The sequence below is a fragment of the Cyphomyrmex costatus genome, unplaced genomic scaffold (genome assembly GCF_001594065.2).
Source record: "Cyphomyrmex costatus isolate MS0001 unplaced genomic scaffold, Ccosl1.0 scaffold193, whole genome shotgun sequence".
Lineage (NCBI taxonomy): Eukaryota > Metazoa > Arthropoda > Insecta > Hymenoptera > Formicidae > Cyphomyrmex > Cyphomyrmex costatus.
In genome coordinates, this window is record NW_017275965.1 from 2,282,586 (window position 1) to 2,302,130 (window position 19,545).

At 33.0% G+C, this 19,545-nt stretch overlaps 2 protein-coding genes across 2 annotated transcripts in view; one reads left to right on the top strand and one right to left on the bottom strand.

Annotated features, from left to right (window-relative positions):
* Mbs (Myosin binding subunit) overlaps nucleotides 1-12,409 on the bottom strand; it is a 16,929-nt gene extending 4,520 nt beyond the window's left edge. The window contains exons 1-19 of the mRNA XM_018538622.1: nucleotides 12,161-12,409; nucleotides 8,420-8,550; nucleotides 8,179-8,297; nucleotides 7,388-7,547; nucleotides 7,034-7,178; nucleotides 6,725-6,855; nucleotides 6,502-6,647; nucleotides 6,050-6,181; nucleotides 5,757-5,839; nucleotides 5,442-5,568; nucleotides 5,253-5,361; nucleotides 4,819-4,953; nucleotides 4,166-4,336; nucleotides 3,537-3,668; nucleotides 2,623-2,806; nucleotides 2,030-2,236; nucleotides 1,661-1,844; nucleotides 1,433-1,527; nucleotides 1,182-1,253 (exon numbers count right to left, since the gene is read on the bottom strand). Coding sequence (XP_018394124.1) covers nucleotides 1,182-1,253; nucleotides 1,433-1,527; nucleotides 1,661-1,844; nucleotides 2,030-2,236; nucleotides 2,623-2,806; nucleotides 3,537-3,668; nucleotides 4,166-4,336; nucleotides 4,819-4,953; nucleotides 5,253-5,361; nucleotides 5,442-5,568; nucleotides 5,757-5,839; nucleotides 6,050-6,181; nucleotides 6,502-6,647; nucleotides 6,725-6,855; nucleotides 7,034-7,178; nucleotides 7,388-7,547; nucleotides 8,179-8,297; nucleotides 8,420-8,550; nucleotides 12,161-12,409 — 2,712 coding nt within the window. The remainder of the gene's footprint in view (nucleotides 1-1,181; nucleotides 1,254-1,432; nucleotides 1,528-1,660; nucleotides 1,845-2,029; nucleotides 2,237-2,622; nucleotides 2,807-3,536; nucleotides 3,669-4,165; nucleotides 4,337-4,818; nucleotides 4,954-5,252; nucleotides 5,362-5,441; nucleotides 5,569-5,756; nucleotides 5,840-6,049; nucleotides 6,182-6,501; nucleotides 6,648-6,724; nucleotides 6,856-7,033; nucleotides 7,179-7,387; nucleotides 7,548-8,178; nucleotides 8,298-8,419; nucleotides 8,551-12,160) is intronic.
* Nucleotides 12,410-14,130: 1,721 nt separating this feature from the next.
* LOC108772770 (ubiquitin carboxyl-terminal hydrolase 35) lies at nucleotides 14,131-17,424 on the top strand. Its single transcript, XM_018538382.1, has 3 exons — nucleotides 14,131-15,748; nucleotides 15,975-16,201; nucleotides 16,347-17,424. The coding sequence occupies exons 1-3, from the start codon at nucleotides 14,262-14,264 to the stop codon at nucleotides 17,282-17,284; spliced, it is 2,652 nt and encodes an 883-aa protein (XP_018393884.1). The 5' UTR covers nucleotides 14,131-14,261; the 3' UTR covers nucleotides 17,285-17,424.
* Nucleotides 17,425-19,545: the final 2,121 nt, after the last annotated feature.

Consider the following 19,545-nt stretch of genomic DNA (forward strand, 5'->3'; position numbering starts at 1 on the left):
ACTACGATATCTAGTTTTATAGTAGGAATAAGTTCAGAGAAAACGCGAGTATAAATTTCGTAACATTAGATAATAGCTGTCACATATATACAAGATTTATATAGAACGCATTAGCAATCTGTCATCGATATATAAAAAACTGAAACGTGATGTTCATGAACGCTAAAAATATATATATATATATATATATAAGCGGAATGATTCTAAATGTCAAAGCTGTATTTCAAACGTATTGGATAGAATACTTTTAGACATAGTCAGGTCATGATTATTTCTTTTTGCTTCAATTACCGATTAAGATCCTATATATAATTAAAACTCTTTATCAAGACCAATTCGATAACCTTATATTTATATATAATAGAATAGTAGAAACACACTATGTTGGAATTAAGCAAAATTATACGTTGATGTTAATCATTTTCATATTAAATGTCGCATTTCCCGAATATAAGTGACAAAATGATGAATGCTAGACTATTTTTATCGAGAACAGAGGCTATTCTTTCAAGAAACTAAAAATAACTTGAAGCTTCGGTAGCCTATGAAAATCGTTTATATCCCGTGAATGAAAAAATTAAACTGGAATATTATGGAGTCTCCAGAATAAAGCAGAAAATAATTATATGATATTTAAAAAATGCTTTTTTTCATGATACTTGCGTCTCTTTATGCATAAAGTAATCGCTTAACAGTCGGAATTTTGCGAAACAAAAAGCTGTCTCAGTATTGAGACCGTAATGAGATAATGTTTTATATTCAAAGCTTTGCCCGATTTGCGAGTGTTGTGTTTCTCTCTGCGTCATTTAACTGCGCGTTATCCAATTTTGGATTTTTGGCACATGCCTGGTAAATCTGTGGCAAGATGCTCGTAAGTCGAAATTTGAACAGACGTTTGACGCGTTAGAAAGATTTTGTAAAACAAAAACCAATTGTAATCCGAAAATAAAGAGATAATATATTTTAGATCGATGGTATCCATATTAGTATTTCTTGTAGAAATTAATTCATCACTCATGCATATGTATAATCTAATCTTTGTATTATTATGTTAAATCAAGTAACTTAAATTTAAAACACTGCCTTATGTTTTAAATAGTAGACGATGACTAGAGTTTATGCTTAAAAAAAATTAACACAGCACTGTGCAACAATATTTTATATTGAAAAAAATTACTTACTTCGTTGTGATTGATTTTGGAATCATCGCAATCACCACCAGCAGTTAGATCTTGCTTTTCTGGATCAATTTCCTATAAAAAAGAAAAAGAAAATATAATCTTTTTAAAAATGTTTAAATATATATTTTATTTTTATCAAATGTTTTTTATTACGGTTAACTTTACTTCATTTTCTTTTAATAAAAAATTTTAAACCTATGTAAAATCTTTTCTTATTTTTATGTAATATTAATTAAAATACTTTTGAAAAAATTTAACTCTATAAATCTTCTCTTAGGCCGACGTCTCCTTTGAATAACTGCTTGTGTAGCTTGTGCGTTTCTACTGTCATTTTCCTTATCTTGTTCTATAACATAAACAAATTTCATCTTTTTACATAAATAATTAATACTACATAAATTAATACAGTATTTCTATTAATATGTACATAAAATTCCTGATTACATTCATTGCGTCATTAACATTCTGTAAAGTCTTACCTTTATCATCAGGTTGCTTTAACGATCTCCTAAGGGGTAAAGTAACTGTGGCTTCTGTACTACTAGTGGCAATAGTTTCCACGGGTGCTGATGATGGTCTGGGTACACCAGTTCCACCAGATGGTCTTCTCATATAGGCCGTTGTATTATCAATAGGTTTATTGTTAGCATCCTCTAACTGAAACTATACAACAAAATATATTAACATAAATCTTGATTTTTACAATGAGACATTTGTGATTTTTCATTAGTAATTAAACTTCCATACATTACACCTTCAAATGCATTTCGGCATCAATTATAAAGACAACCATGAACATTTGCGAATTAGTCGTAAATAAATAATGATTTTTTTATAAGCGCACACACCTTGCTTCCATTATCTACCCTTAATCTCCAAGACGGTCGTCTCTCAGGTAAATTAGATTCTTCAGAAACTTTATTCGCAGGAGTCACAGTAGTGGAGGTTGCGGTTGTTATCGTAGCTGTGATCGAAGCTGTATTGCTGACGGTGGTGGTGGTAGTAGTAGTAATAGTAGTAGTAGTAGTAGTAGTAGTAGAAGTAGTAATAGGAGGCTGGATTATTTAAAAAAAAAAAAAACATGAATAAAAATCATAATCTTAATTATAATTGTCATGCTAAGTTGCATTATCTTTGTGTATGTATAAGAATATAATAAAAAATAAAATATTATTGTATATACTCCCAATTTTAAGCAACACAAGTGCTTCATTGTGAATCAATCGTCTAGTTCAATTAAATCTTCATGAAATTTATTACGTTTAATCGTTAATGTTGCACTACATTCACTACTAATGCTCTCTCACACTGGAGAAGTCTTCATTGATATTTTTATACACCATTTAAAAAGAATTATTTCGAACATATCAGATCAGATAGTTAGTCACTTTTCTTCAATCACACGATAAGGTAGCGATAATAATACTGATATAATTTTTACCTGCGTGGATGGTGTTGATGTCGGCAATTCGTTGTTCTGTTGCTTTTTCTTTACTAATTGTTCCGCGCTCTTAATCTCGTCTAATGTCACACCTTGAGTAGATCTTCTGGTTTCTCTTACTCTCTTTGCATGAGCTTTTCTTTGGGTTTCACTTTCTTCATCGCGTACAGGTGGAACGAAGGATCTGTACATATTCATACAATAACATATAAAATATCAATTTACGAGTTCCAACAAGATACGCAATATTATCAGATTGTTTTATCTGTGCAATAAAAACAAACTTTTAGTAAGCATGTTCAACACAATTTATAAGCAATATCAAATAATTCAAAATATAACATAAAATAACGGAAATATATATATTCCTGTAAAAGAATAATTAAAATATCTCTTCGGTTTCAAGTACATTTTTGATGTTATATAATACATAATTTCAATTTCTTCCTTGTAGTAGTGTATTAATTTTGGTATTAAGTAGAAAATTTAAAAAAATAATAGAGCTGTAATGTTTAACATTATTGAAGAATTATTTTTGGTCGATTGTTTTCACAGAATATCGATTTTTGTTACGATGAACTATATTGAAAATATCATAAAGATTTTATAGTATATATTTAACAGGACAAATCGAAATAAAGTGCATTTGTGTGTGGCAGTGTAGATATTTATTTACCAGCTACGAGTAGGTAATATTTAGGTAAATTTAATAAATTCATATGTATGTGTAGTGGACAAGGTGACTATCCAAGTATATATAGGACAATTAATGTGCAAATAAAAAGAATAATCACACTGCAAAAAGCAAACTTCCATGCTACTGCCAACAAATTAACGTAATTAATACGTAAATATTTGACAATATGCAAAAGTCATAATATTTCAGGAGGATCTTCCGAGCAGTGAGTACCCACTTGAAGAAATTCTTGAAGAGATTTCCTGGACTTAGCTTGCTCCCTCCTGGTGTAGTGGGAGTTCCAGGAGCAGTTGTTACTGCATTATTTGTATTCGATATAACTGTAGATGCAGCTTCCACTGGTTGAACACTACCCAGCCACATTAATTATAACGCACAATACAGAATGTAAATACATGTGTGTCAATTGTGTGTACATGTGATAATGTATTTTAATGATGTAAATAAGTGCTTTTATTCCTACTAGAAAAACCCGCCTTAGAAAATTCCAAACATTTACATAGCATTAATTATGTAATAAAAGTAAAAATCTAAGCATTAAAATTTTTTATAGTTTTATGTAAAATAGTTAAAGTTGTGTTTAGAACATTTACTTCACGTAGAAAGATGTGAAGTCAAATATAATAACATATATGCACAAAAATATTACATGTAAGGATTCGATTTTAATTAAATTAGAGATATTGTAGAAAGAGAATAAAAAATTTTGCGGCTAATATCTTTCGTAAGAAAAGTGAAATACTGCAGTCCACTTGTAATTTTATGTAAAATAGATTAGAAAAAGTCATTTCTAACATTTAGACAATATTTAATAAGTGTGGATCATTAATATAAAAATTTCTTTACCTGCGAATTTGATTGACTGGAATAGGACTTGTTGTTGTAGTGGCAGTGGTAGTTGTTGTGATAGATGATAATAGACTCGATGCCAATGTTTTAGATGCAGATGTTGGTGAAAGTGTATTGCTTCCTTGTGGCAGTCTTGATAATTCCAAATTTAATTTTACGTCTTTTTTTCTAGAGAGTAAGAATAACATAAAATAATTTAAAAAAAGGGATAATTTTGTAAAGTAATAAAATATCAAAAATATGTATTTTAATAATGTTGTCATATTTAAAGAATATGATATTTAAAAAAAGAATTATTTTAAAATATGCATATATAAATTTTTATAAATAATTAATTTTGAATTTATTAAAAATTAATATCTTGATCTGATTTAATTTAAAGCTTTATAAGGTTTCAAGCTAGGCTAATAAATGACAAGCGACATTTAAAGCTCATTAGTATAGAACGTATAAAAAAAAAACATTAAAATCACATTTGTTACATCCTCACACACTTTCAAATAATACAAATTATATGATACTTTCGCAGCAGTCTACATATTATATAGTATAATCATGGTAAATGAGTTGGATAGAATTACCGAATTAACATAATTACAATTGGTATTGTACAAGTAAAAGCTGCAACATTAGAGGCATGCGACATATACCTGTGTGTTTCGCGTAGAGATGCAGAGCGAGTCGTAGCATTGGTGTGAGTAGGAGTAGCTGCATTGCAGCGATGGAGGGTAGGGCACGAGAACGCCTTGATGCGGGCACGTAATGCCAAATACTGCTCATAAAACCTGCATCACATGCATTACCGTGCCATGCATATCTCTACACTAGTTATCATAATAGTATAGGGACATACGTTACAAATACGAAACGCTAAGACTCATAATTAATGCGGACACGTGGAGTATGCATATTATACAATATCTTAGGTGGAATGTAGCACCGCTGTTAATAGCATTAAATATCTGCCGATATCATTAACAAATAAAAAAACACAATATTCCTACAAATATAAAGCTGCGAATTTATAATATAAAAAAAAAAGAATGATATACGATATATAAAGCAGAGACTTAATTGAACTTACTTTTCATCTGTTTCGAAACTATGTGTTCTTCTTAATACCACATCGGGTTCTCCACTAACTTTGTTTGGTGTTGTTGGTATTTTAATATTGTTATCCTTATCTTCAAGTTCTGTGAAATAATTAAGTAAGTTTATTAATAATTTAACAGAAAAATTCATGAAATATAATTGCATCATTCAATGAACATACTTGTAGATGCAGAATTAGTAGTTTCAGTACTTTGCATTCTATTTCGGAAGGAACCTGAACGTCTCCAAGATGGTACAACACCGTCCTCATTATTATCAGTCTGTTGTTTTGGAGGCAAAATTGGAGCCTTAAGAAAGAAAAATCGGATAAATAAGCAACAAGAGCTCATTATATAAGATTGTTCGAAAATACACACACACACACACACACACACACACACACACACACACACACACACACACACACACACACACACACACACACACACACACACACATATATATACATATAAAGATGATTCAATAGATGTCTTACCTGATTAGGAACTTTATTAGTTTCAACTGGAGATATTGGACTATGGGGTGCATTTTCATCTTTGTTTACTCTATTTTTCTTTTCTGTAAAGTAATTGATCAAATATTTTACTACACTATTAATTTTATAAAAAAAAGGATTTAAAATCCACTCTTTAAAGCAATAACCAATCCAGTAAGTTTCATTTAAGAGAGATATTCTGACACATTTTTATATAATACATGCAATAATAAGCAATAATTGGTATCATAAAAAAAGAAAGGGAGAAAAACGGTCTTACAGATCAAACTTACCGTCATCTGTAAGACATGTCGCGTGGTTAGACTTATCAGATTGATTGGAGAAAGTGGAAGAGTGTGATTCTGAGCTAGTCTCAGATTCACCTTCACCATCACTCTCTTCCATGTGTGTTTCACGTGTTGCTTCTGTCCATGCAGCAATGTTATAAGAAATACACATTACAGTTAACGGTAATATAAATTAGATTCGCAAAAGTGGAGAACAGGATAAAGATTTATGAGAAAATAGTTTGCAAAAGATAATTATACTCTTTCCTTTTCCTTCACATAAAAGATAAACATGGAAGTTGCAGAGTAGATAGTTATTTCATATCAATGTAATCATCTCTTAAAAAAAAAAGAAAAAAAAATTAAGTCCGAAAATTATATATATTATTAGAAAAAAAATGTAAACGTGCGGATTAGATATTCGTATATTGAAAGAAATAGTACAAATAGAATCTTACCAACGTCGCTGTTTGTACTAGTGCTGGAATCTTCTTTATCAGATTGAATCTCTAATTCAACCTTCTTAACTTTATTTGGCGTTTCTTCTTCAAAGATTTCTGTAGATTCTTGTGCCGCTACCGCATTATCAGCACTCGTTGAGAAACTGTAACATGTAGAGGTATATTAAGAGAAAAAAATAACGATTTATAATCTGTTATTTAAAATTATCATGTTGCTTACCGTTTCTTTGGTATAGACGATTGCTTCTTGTTATTTGTTTGTGAATTTTCTTTGATAAGTGCTTGTTGCTCTCTCAAATTTTCAAGAGCTTTAAGGATGTCTGCATCAGCAATATCAAAAGCAGTTTGATCCTAAAAGCAAAATACTGGTGAGAAAAGAGGCAAAAAAGAATAATATTATTAATTAATTATATATATTTAATTATCAGTCAAATCCACAGTCTGGATTCAGATTAAATTAATTTAAAGCTAGGAGATAATTTAATCCATACATAATCTATATAATTATTAGAAACATTAATTTTCTTACGGCGTAATTTTTCATATCCATATCACAGCCGTTTTCAACAAGAAGTTTGCAAGCTTCCAGTTGACCCCAATGTGCCGCACCATGCAAAGGCGTCCATCCATCAAAGTCCTGTGCATCAACATTGCATCGAGCTTGTAGTAATATGCTGCACATAAATATTAAAGAATTTAATAAAAAGAATCAATCCTAAATCTGCATTTAATATATTAGAATAATTATTCAATTTTTAAAATAATTCTATTTTGCATCGCACGTCATATGTTCAATACAACAGATGTAATTTTCTACAATATTCGTTTAGTTATATCTAACATCAAATAATCTCTTATTTTTAATTAAGATGTAATGTCTTACTGCATGACTTTGATGTAGCCTTTGGCAGCAGCGACATGAAGTGCCGTGGCTCCTGATCTCGGATGCATGGAATCTTTGCTTGGTGCACCTGACCGCCAAGCTTTTGCATCATTCAGCATTGAATGTTCCTCTTCGCTCCTAGCTTGATCACAATCGATGCCTGCATATCAAATTAAATTTATTATAAAAATTGAATTAAATTAATTTTGTATATTATTAATTTATAATTTTTTTTAATAAATCTGTATTTTGCAAATTTGTTTAATTTTTATTTTATCAGCAAATTCGATTAACTTCATAAGAAACATTTCATATCATAAATATTTCTATGCGAGTAGTTTTACACATGTAAGATTTGAATGATACATGGTATTGCTTAAGAGAATATTTCAGTACATTGTACGTAAAATTATATCAACATCACGAAAAGGGGTCAATGAAAGAGGATATCTTTGCCAACGTATGATTTGCTGTGTCTGAGCGTGTAAACTTCCAGCCGGATGTTGAATTTTAGGTGCTTATACGTTTTACATATGAAACGTTTATACTTAATACAGTTTTATGTATAACATCTTATAGCTTTGTAAAGCTGCTTAATACTTGAATAAAGAAGTGATGAAAAACGGTGGCTAATAGCCACTTACATAGTTAAATTGTTTGTACAATTATCACAGCAGAGATATTTCAGTACTAAGATTTCCAGCTCTGATTTTCCTCGGAAATCTATAATTAAAAGTTTTACGCAATAGAGAGGCCTCAGACATCCTGCAGATATACATATAAATACAAACCTGCTTTATTTATATGCTGTTGGAGCATGTCTTCCATCTCGTCGCTTTCTGCAATATCCAGCGCCAGTTCACCGTCATTGTTTACTGCTGCCAGATTACATCCTTGTTCTATTAAGTATCTACAATATACACAATTTTCCATTTATTGCAATACACGTGATTGGTACATTTATTGATAAATTATATACATGTATAAAATCTAAAGAAAAATAGTTTAAAGTTATGTAAAAACTATACTAACTTTGCAATAGATATAAATCCACAAGATGCTGTGGCATGTAAGGGCGTCCAGCCTTCATTATCTCCACGATTGATATCCGCTCCTTGTTCCACCAAAAACTCCACCATATCCAGGTCATCATCAATGCAAGCCTGTTATAATAATATGTTAATATAATATATCATACGCGCTGATTACATCAACATGCGTGAGTATACAAGTTGGACAAGAGTTGAAAAGCGTGCGCGATTGGCAAGATGTATTTCGAGGTCTCGGCATCGAGACCACCAATTTTGCTCGGTCTAGTCAACTCTGGTCGCAATCCAAGGCTCGAATCGACGTTATGTTATAAATGTGCTATTTTGGTTACGTCACTACTTTTTGAGAGAGACCCCTTGAATGGAAAAAATATTTCTATTTGATAATGGAATGTTTTATTGTAATGTGTATAATTTTTTTGAAGGAATTAATTGTCAACATATATATTTTCAAATAGCATCATGAAATAAAATATATTTAATCAGAATCTTCGTAGATACTTAACGCCCAAGTCTTTTCGTAATAGATTGATAAAAGTATGAGTTATTCTTTATGTCATTCTCCGTGTGTAAATTTTCATGATTTTGATATTATCGAAATAAAAAAAAATGAGGTACATGTTACAACATTGCTAGACACAGAGAATTTAAACTGAACACAGATGCTGCAGCCTGTGACTTCTAACAGAGAGCTATAAATAGCATTTGATGCCTGATGTATTTTCACATTCTATTTTCGCAAATCCATGAAATGCCTTAACTTCCTTCCTTCTCGCTTAAATAACAGCCATAAATATCGCTTCACGTTATGGAAAATGTTATTCCATTTAATAAGATTTGTATAAGACTCTCTACCACTATTACTACAATAAATAGCTCCTTACATTTATGTCATTATATTGCGCTACATTTTTACAGTTTCTTTAAGTTTCATCAAGAAATCGTTAATGGTTGTTAATTAATTTAATTAATTAGCGAACGTGCGTTAAGAGATATAATAATTTACAAATACATAAAACGGATTATTATTATTATTTTATAATTGTAATTTTGTATTAAAAAGAATATCGCGCATTATGATTTTTTATAACCCGCGAGATTTGCTTATTTAAATAATTTTTTTTATTGCAGGATATAATTATTCTTTTCTCCTCAGAAATTCTTACACGCCAACCGACCTCTTCTTCTCATTAATTATATCCTCATTAGTTACTTAGTACTGTAATAACCGTTATGGTATATATGTATGTACGATGTCCCGGATTACCCAGTTGCATCCGCTTTCGGAAACACCCAAAAATAGATTGCTCGTAAAAGCTTACTACTCGCGAAAAAAAGTTATCAATATGAAAATTGGCTCTATAATATCTAAGCATGTCTCAGAATGGTATTATAGCTACAAATTCTTTAAAAATCAGCACGTAGAATTAATTTTTGTTTCACGATAAAGTTTTAATTTCAATCTCTTGATTTTTTTAACAACTAGAACTTACAATTAACTAAAAGATAAATGGCAATTGACAAACTGTTGCAAAAGAGAGAAAAATATTGAGATTACAGAAAGTTTTTTAAAATTATTAAGTAAATGTAAAACAATCATGCAATCAAATTATTCAATACATAACAAATCAAATATATACTGTTTTAAACACAATTATATATGTATAATACATCCATTTTTTTAAATCAAAATATGTTGGTCTCAGTTATTATTTCGTAATCCAACAGACGTAATAAGAATTTTCAATTGTCAGCATGCTTCACAAAGGAGAATATAAACTATGTGTTATAAAATAAACAATATATTTTAACGAACGTAAATAATATTTAAAAAAAAATGGGATAAAATTAACTCTAAAACAACTGTTCATTATAATAGCAATTAACTTTTGAAATTGAAGATTTGTGAATTGCAGCTGTCAGGCAACGTAAAACGGAAAAGTAAATAAAATATTTCTGAGAAATCGAATAGCATACTACTATTATGTAATTAAATAAACTTTTAGAGAATAAATAATAGACATTTGTAAAAAAAATTTAATTCATTCTTAGAATACATTTTGTATATAAAATTCTATGATTCCTTTATTTCAATGAATTATACTTTCGTGATGCTTGGAGCTTAAAATCTAACAAAACTTGATACACAACGTTATGTGTACTTTATACATATATTTCCTCTGTCAGGCCCATTTCCACCAATGTACAGATCGATTTTAATCTCGGTTTAATTTATTCTTTATCATTTTCTAATTCTTAGAGGTAGGAGAAGATAAAAGCGAATTAAACAGAGATTAAAGTTAATCTATTTATATTAATAGAAACGAACAGAAGAGAAATTAATAACAATCAAATTTTGACGAATGCCAAATAAAATGACTGACAATCAAACAGCATGTTGTAATGTTGCATTTCAAAATAAAATACAAACTCAATTATTAAAATGTTAATTGCATATTCAAAACAAAAGATCATGATATTTCCATGTTTATTCTGATTGCGTGAATATAATACATTCGAGTCACGGCAGCTAAATGCAGGACGTCAAAACATCTTGCAATAAAATTATTAGCATTTCGATTACACAAGCGACATATTACCTAAAGTAACCTCCTCACTAATACATATAACATAGTAATTAACGTCTGAAAGCAGACGTTACGTTTGCGATCGGCGTGACACGGTCTTTTGATGGGATTGAGAGAGAGAGAGAGAGAGAGAGGAAGAGGGGGGGGGGCTGTTTCCTTCAACACCGGCGTCAAATTAAACGACGACAGCAATCGTAAACACACCCCCGTGGATAATATTCGAATGTCGCGAATTATACCCATTCTAATATTTCTATCAATGTAGATTAATTTGAATTTTTCATCTCTAATATATAGACTGACTTTAATATCAGTTTAAAATTTACTCTTCGTTCTTTTTTTATCCTAACGACTAAAAAGAAGGAGTAAATTAAACGAATATTAAAGTTAGTCTGTATGGATAGAAATAGACATATCTTTCAATTACATTTACTCTTTATCCTTGATTAATTCTTAGACCCAGGTTGACCAATATAAGATTAACTTTAATCTCGGTTCAATTTACGCTTTATCTTCTTCTAATTGTAAAAATAAAAAAAAAATAAACAGTTAAATTAAAAACTGAGATTAAAGTTAATCTTACATTGATGGAACTTGCCAGGCCTTAGAAATAGATAAAAAGTAAATGTGAAAATCAAGATTACTCTCAACTATAATTATAAAAATTATATCTAAATTCTAAAGTTATAATTTTGTTTAAAGTAAGTACAGAATAGAAGTAAATGTTCGTTTTACCATAATTTTTATAATAATTGATAAAGGAAGGTTCAAAAAGTTTAATTTACATATACAATTTAAAACTCCATGATACCAATCGTATAGATTATATATACAATCATCCAAAAATATTCACTTCAGGCCCAAATAACTCATTGTTGTAGTCATGGGTTAAAGTTAATCTACATTGGTAGAAACGGGCGTTAGACAGCTGGAGCTCGTAGAAGCCATCTTGCAGAATTACATTTACGCGGGAGGGAGGGAGGGAGGATAAAGGAAAGAAGACGTTGGGAGGATGGCAGAACGCTTTCCGGGGAGGAGGAGGGGAAGACTTGAAAGAGCTGTCAAAATCAGTGGGACGCCGGAGAGGTGTCAACGAGAGAGACGCGTGTCCAGCGAGAAGCACCCTTAAGCAGTACCTGGTGCAACGCGGTGAGGCCGTCGACGTTTCCAGTGTTGATGTCCGCTCCCCTCTGCAGTAGACGCACGACCTCCTCCTTGTCGCTGGCCGCGCACGCCGCCAGGAACACGATATCAGCGGAGAACTTGATCTTGCGCGCGACTTGGCGCGGTTCCGTGGGTTCACGATTCGTCTCGGACTGCTCCCAACGCTTGAGCTGTTCGGCTCGCTTGAACAGGGCCGAGCTCGAACGTGTCTCGAGAGACATTGCCCCGACGACGACGGCGGCGGCAAGGACGGCGGTGGTGGTGGCGGTGGCGTTTGCGGCGGTTGCGGTGGCGGCGGCGACGACAGACGGCGAGGAGAAAAAGAAAAAAAAAAACTCGCGTCCTCCTCTTCTCAAGGGGGCAAGGCAGAGAAGCGGCAGGCTGCTCCTATAATCGCTCCTCTTGTCGCGCGCACGGGCTTCTCTCCTTCTTCTCGCTTGGCACACACGCGCGGCCGCGCACCACACATGCAAGCTTACGCTCGCTCCCTCATTCACTCGCACTCGTTCTTTAGGCCCGCCGCTCCCGTTCCCTCGCAGCCTATCCTCTCGTCCGTTTCGTTCCCCCTCGCTTCCTTGCCCGTTGCCCTTCGCCGCGCGCCCTTCGAGGCTTCTTCCACTTTGCTCTGCACGACGACGACGATTACGACGATGACGACGACGGTGGCGGCGACTGCGCTACGTGAACGCACACGCACGCACGCACGCACGCACACACTCGCGTTTCACTGCGCGCGATACGACACGTGAAACAGGCGTTTCCCGCGATTCTGCTCCATATATGAGATGATATGAGAGAGCGGAGCACACCCGGGGCCCGTGTTCCCGTTCGAGTGTTATTGTCGATCGCGCCGGAGTCTCACGCCTTGACGGGGTTACCCGGAGGGAGCGGTCGTGCACGATCGCCTTCGGTCGGACACCACCTCTGCTAGGCACTCATTTACGGAACGGCTTAGATTCGCGTGCTCCACGCTATTCTTGGCCGCGCTCCCTCGCGCTCCATGCCGGACAGGAGGCTCGAACACGAAACTCTCTCGGACGTGATCGCGTCGTCGCCAACGGCGGCCAACCATCGTTGTCCCTGAACAAATTGCGGCTAGGAAATTTTATTGGCGAGTGGCGACATCTTTCTCCCCACGAAGCGAGGTCTCTTATTGGATGCTCAAAAAATTCCTTATATAAATAGATCGTATGTTTATTTGTAAAATTTAGTTTTTTATACGTCTATTTATCTATTTATTCATTTATTTATTTTACTTAACAGATTTTAGTCTCGAAATGCAATAGTATAGGCAGGTATTTATAAGTCCGTTCTTATTTCAAGATCGTCTTATGTTTTAAAATGTTAATACGACTCTCTGATTGGTTCGTAACATTTTTAGCTGTATTTTAGTCTATTGCAGCCCTCCCCTTTAATCGTTTTTAAACGTTAAGACTTTTTGCAAATTTTTCCTCTTATTACTACATTCTGGAATTAAAGTTTTTTTTTTCCCAAAAGATCATACTTTTTTAAATGTAATTGAGTAAAAATCAATTAACATATTTTCAAAGTTAATAAATAATTTAATCCTTTTAATCATATATTCTTTATTATCATGATAACGATAATCATCATAACAGTAACCTTAGAAAGGATTACATCATTTATTAACATTAGATCGTTGCTTGAAATCCCGACAAATATTTGAACTTAAAATGAAATAAGTATATATTTATGTTAAAAAAAAGAGAGCGAAGACACTTGAGTGCCGCCAAAACAGAGCTAGTGTTGCACTAAACAGCGTGCAATGGGCACAAATCGCACTTTATTCCCTAGCTGATGTTTCTGCAATGCCTGGCATTCGTAAATTACGATGCATCTTCCCATCCCATCCAACTATTATCTTGAGTAGCACATGATTCATGCCGTAGTACTTGTTCTTTTTTTTCCTTCTTCACGCTTTTTCATCACCATGGGATATATAATTTTGATTTTCCCGAGACTCATCGTCGATTGAAGGTTAATTGTTCCGTCTTTAATAATTCTAAGCTAGGATAAGTCGCGGCAAAAATTGGAGCGCGATCGGCTAACGAGATGGATACCGAACACGTACTGAAGAACGACATCGGGCATTGTCTGAAATTGATAGTGTCTGGAGACAATGCAGCCGTTAGTGACGGTTGGCTGATGCTACAGAACTTGCAGGACCGTGAACTCGTCCAGTTAATCGATTGCGAGGACACCCTGAGGAATATCCTCCGTGGTAAAATAGTGAACGTGTCAGAGGTGCCGAAAATCATGGCCTGGATATCAGGACACATCTTGGAGAAACGTTTCAACATCAATCCCATTTCGAACGATGTCGCCCTACTGCTGCGAAACACGGATATCAACGACATGTCGCACCTGACTGAGCTTCTCAATACATTGGCGGAACACAGGGCAGCATACCTGCCCCGGTCGGCGAATCACACGAAGCTCTGCGAGGCAATAGTCACAAGTCTGTCTTCCTTTCAGATGCCCTTGGAGCCGAAAAAAATATCCGAGTTCTATGACAACACCACTAAGATACAGCATTTTCTCAAGGGACTGTGTTCAAACATAAAGAACGGCGAGCGCGACAATCCAATGTTTACTTGTCTCGAAACTTTGTACAATATTATATCTGATACAAACAGAAAGCAGGAGCCAGGCCCAGGACTCGCTACCATATTACAGCTTGTAGAAGCTTCTGTTATTCCACAGGCAGTAGACTGGATCCTGTCTCAGTCCCACACCGACCATCAACTGATACAAGCTTTAAAAGTTCTGTGCAATTGGCTACCGAAATGGCGTGAAGATCGACTGAGCGTTTGGATTATGGAATTTATACGTGGTTTAGAGAAACAACAAAAGTACTCTACTCTTCTTGAACTTACAGAATCATCGATAGATATACTAGTGTTAATGTGCAGCATATTGCTAGTACCAGTAATCCGTCAAAATGCTTCCAACATTATATTTTACATCCTAAAGCGGCAAAGCTCATTGTCATTTGTTCAGAATGTAGTTAAAAGGATACCGGCATTGATAAAAGACCTGATGAAGGAAGATTCAGATTCCAGTAAAGAATGCATACAGAATTTGGTCGATATCATGAAAGTTTATAGCAAGAGATTTTCTACTTGTATGCCATGTGGAAATACAGATAACTATCTTTATCCCGTATTACCGCGAATGCATGTTGTCAAAGAACTTTGCAGAGAGTCAGTGTGGATAGATGAGACAAAAGAGTTTGAACCAATTGTGGAACCAGAAAAGCCATTGTCTGGAAAAGTTGGGCTGTCCAATTTGGGAAATACTTGCTATATGAATAGTGTATTGCAAGCCTTATTAATGACCAGACAGTTCTGCCAAGAAGTATTAAATTATCGCTCTTTAAATGAATCTGGTAAAACGCCTTTGCTGGAGAGACTTCAGAATTTGTTTGCATTACTATTGTATTCTAATAGAATATGTTTGGCACCAACCGAGATATTACGAGCGTCACGACCAACATATTTTTTACCTGGACAGCAACAGGACAGTTCAGAATTTCTCTGGTTAGTATATTGTTTTGCTTGTATTATTTTTGCTCCAAATTATAAAATTAAAAAGTTTTATTTATTAAATTAATACATAAATACAAATTAAATGTTACTAAAATTCATAAATAAAACAGTAAAATTTATATTTATTTTCTCATTATATATATATATATATATATATATATATATATATATGTTTATATACATATTTAACTAACTACTAATAAATCTCTTTTTCTAGTCATCTCTTGGATCTCCTGCACGAGCAAGAAAAATCTGCTAATTCAAATTGTGGAGGAAATGATAGCGCAGCAACTCTTAAATGTAAAATTGAGAAACAGGAAGACGACGTAACATTGGCAATGGAATCAACAAAAAGTAGTATTAAACGTTGGACAACTGAAGAAGATTTAACAGAAGGCTTGGCTTTACAACGGAAAACACAATCATTGGCGGATTTCACACGAGGTAACTTTTGTTTATACATAGTTAAATAAATTATATATATGCTCTCGCGCGCGCGCGAAATCTTCCAATTTTACTGTTTGTATTTACATCACAGTTAAATGATATATTTTGTATTTGACTTGAACGTTTGAATGTTTTGTAACAGGTGAAGAGCTAGGACAACGACTTAGCGATTCTCATTCGGATTCGACTGACAGCGGTATACAATCCGTAGGCGGCGAAGAAGCAGGCACTTACACATCTCTTGTACACAGGGTACTGGGCGGAGAGTGTCAGATCACTTATCAATGCGCACAATGTGACACTAGTTCTCGCAATACAGACAAATTTCGCGATCTGCAGTTGTGTTTTCCCGAAGAGATACAGGAGAAGCAAGAAGTTTCCGTTCAAGATCTCATTAACTATTATCTCACACCGGAGAAACTTACGGGGGAGAACAAGTATCGATGCGACAAGTGTACGAAATTATGCGACGCGCAGAGGATCATTACGATTCTGCAAGCACCCGCACACTTGATTCTAACGCTGAAACACTTCCGATATGATTTTGATTCTCGATTAAGGACGAAACTTCGGCATAAAGTAGTATATAATGATACTATACAGTTGCCAGTATCAGCGATACCATATACTGTAGCTGAAACTTATCACTTATATGCTGCTGTTGTGCATTCTGGATATAGTATGGATTATGGACATTATTTTACATATGCTTGCGATTCCAAGCAGAATTGGTATAAATTTAACGACAGTTTTGTAACCCAAACTACGTTTGAAGACTTCAAGAGCTTGAAACCTCCCGATACACCCTATATATTGTTCTACGAAAAATCGGGAGCTCATGATGGGATATATGAAGACGACAAGCCCGAATTGTCGACTTTAAGTAAACGTTTACAGAAATTAATAGGGGATGACACTACGGATTATATAGAGGAGCTCAGACGTCGAGCTCAGGCATCACAGCGTAGTCAACTTCCAACAAAACCTTTGAGACAGCACAACAATACCGATGATGATAACCCACCACCCAGTAGCTGTCGCGGTGCAATCGACGTTCCGGCGAATCGCTTTCTTTATTGAACAAAAATATGTTACACGAACCGCAAAAAATCTTGCCAATTGCAAACAGCTTTGTATTTGTTCTAAATATTTTATATATATATATATATATATATATATATATGTATACATAAAAAATCACACAGCCACATCGTATATAATCAGAGAAAGGTGCGTTTTATGGTTCTATACCATATCGTATCGTTGTAGAAAACTTCATTAAGAATTGATATTAGATTTTACATCTTACATTTACTAAATGGAACATACATATATCACTATACATGTACATCACTATTTTAACTCGACGACAATTACGTTGTCTGGAAAATAGTTATGGCAGCTATGCGAGTAGTGTAAAGTGCAATCAGGACTTGAATCTGTGCAAAACGGATATGTACATAAAATATAATGAATATATATGCGAGTGATAATTACATGAATGAACAAATAGGTTCGTACATATACGAAAAATAGAATACGTATTAAACTATAAAATAAACTAGTGTTTTTATTTATTAGTTATTAGTAATGTATTATAATGTGTTCAGCATCTTTTCAAACAAGTTTGGTTGTTTTTAAACTTACGCGCTATTAAAGAGAATTATATAGTCGAATATCTCAAGTTTTATTTTTATCATCACATTTTTATAAAATTGTACATTAATTGTGTGAGCATACATGCGTGCGCGCGCGCGCGCGTGTGCATGTGTATGAATGTACATGCGTGCGTACATGCGTGTGTGAACATAACTAAATTATATTTCCTTAATATAACATTTCTCATTTTACCTCAGTAAATATGTTAATTATTTTCAAATCAACTATAATTGTATTACATGCAAAGTAATTACATTAATTTTTATATTATTTATATCATTAAAAATGTATTATATTTTTCTCTATGTAATATTCGTCTTTATTTATTTAGTACATCTGGAAAAATTTGTTCAGTAAGCGTTTGAAGTACTACTTTGTATAATGAAAAAAAAAGTTTCTGAGAATGTTGACGTTTGTTTTCTTGATGATACCTTGTTGTTTGATTTATTTCTGAATTATTTTATTAGAAATTAAAAATCAAGGGTGAGCAAATAACAAGAGAGAGAGAGAGAGAGAGAGAGTGCCTCACTCTACTACAAAATATTACAAAATTCTACTGATAAAAATTTTTTAGTATGTACACATTTTATCGGTAGGTATAGTATTCCTTTATGTCGGTAAAATTTTGTGAAATTTTGTGTACGAATTTATAATATGTATATGAATTCTGCATAAAAATAAATTCCTCAATAATTAAGTAACGCAAATTTTATAAGAATAAACTGGTTACTTAATTATACGTATATATAGAACATGTTCTGATGTCACAAGAATATCATGACATCGTTAACTTAAAAACTGATAACTTGAACAGATTTTATAATACTCTGTCGTGAATTTTATATATTTATTAAAGGAAATATCATTCACGGAGTGTTTGTGTGAGTTACCAATGTTGTTATGAAAATATTAAGAAAAAATGAGATACGATCATCGGCTGTGGTTCTTTATTATATATGTGTTGTAATTTTATTACAAAACAGTATTTAATAGTTACAACACATTACCTGATTTAATATTGTTGTAAATGTTACGTTGCGTAATTGCTTGTAAGCTTATTAAATGCACCTTTTCGTAAAAAAAATGTAATTTATAAGATAAAATTAGTGTAATTAATAGGGATGTATATATACTATATGTAAAAGCATATACATCTTTTTATTAAAATATAATGTATGCGATATTTGTCTAAATGTGCCACAACGAGATTTTATTTATCGACTTTACTTTCATCTACTTATCTTCAAAGTTTTATCAACCTTTACTAATTATAATGCAGAGACTGTTTTTCAAAGTAACAGTTTAACTCATAATATTATATTTGAATATGCTTATTAAAAAATTATAACAAAACTAAAAGTTCTTTATGCTTCAGAATTAGAAAAATTGGAAGAATATATTTGTTATTATTATAAATAGTTTATATTTTTTAATTATAAGAAACTGCGCACAATATTCCAAAACTTTCCATAAATCTGTGATAACTTTTTACTGTCGAATTGACACAATATTAATTTTTTTAACTAATTGAAACGAATACACGAACTGTTTTTTTAATTTATAATATAAAAATAATTTATAATATAAAATATTTAGATAATATACTATGTAAAGTTTGTGTTAAGAGTGCAGTGTTTTAGTGAGTATAGTTAATGTTACATAATATTGGAATAATTAAATTT

Bases quoted from the DNA above. Each gene is read 5' to 3' on its own strand.
- LOC108772770 (XM_018538382.1), top strand. From the start codon at position 14,262: ATGGATACCGAACACGTACTGAAGAACGACATCGGGCATTGTCTGAAA. The intron at 15,749-15,974 runs GTTAGTATATTG...CTCTTTTTCTAG, and splicing joins GACAGTTCAGAATTTCTCTG to TCATCTCTTGGATCTCCTGC. The intron at 16,202-16,346 runs GTAACTTTTGTT...GTTTTGTAACAG, and splicing joins ATTGGCGGATTTCACACGAG to GTGAAGAGCTAGGACAACGA.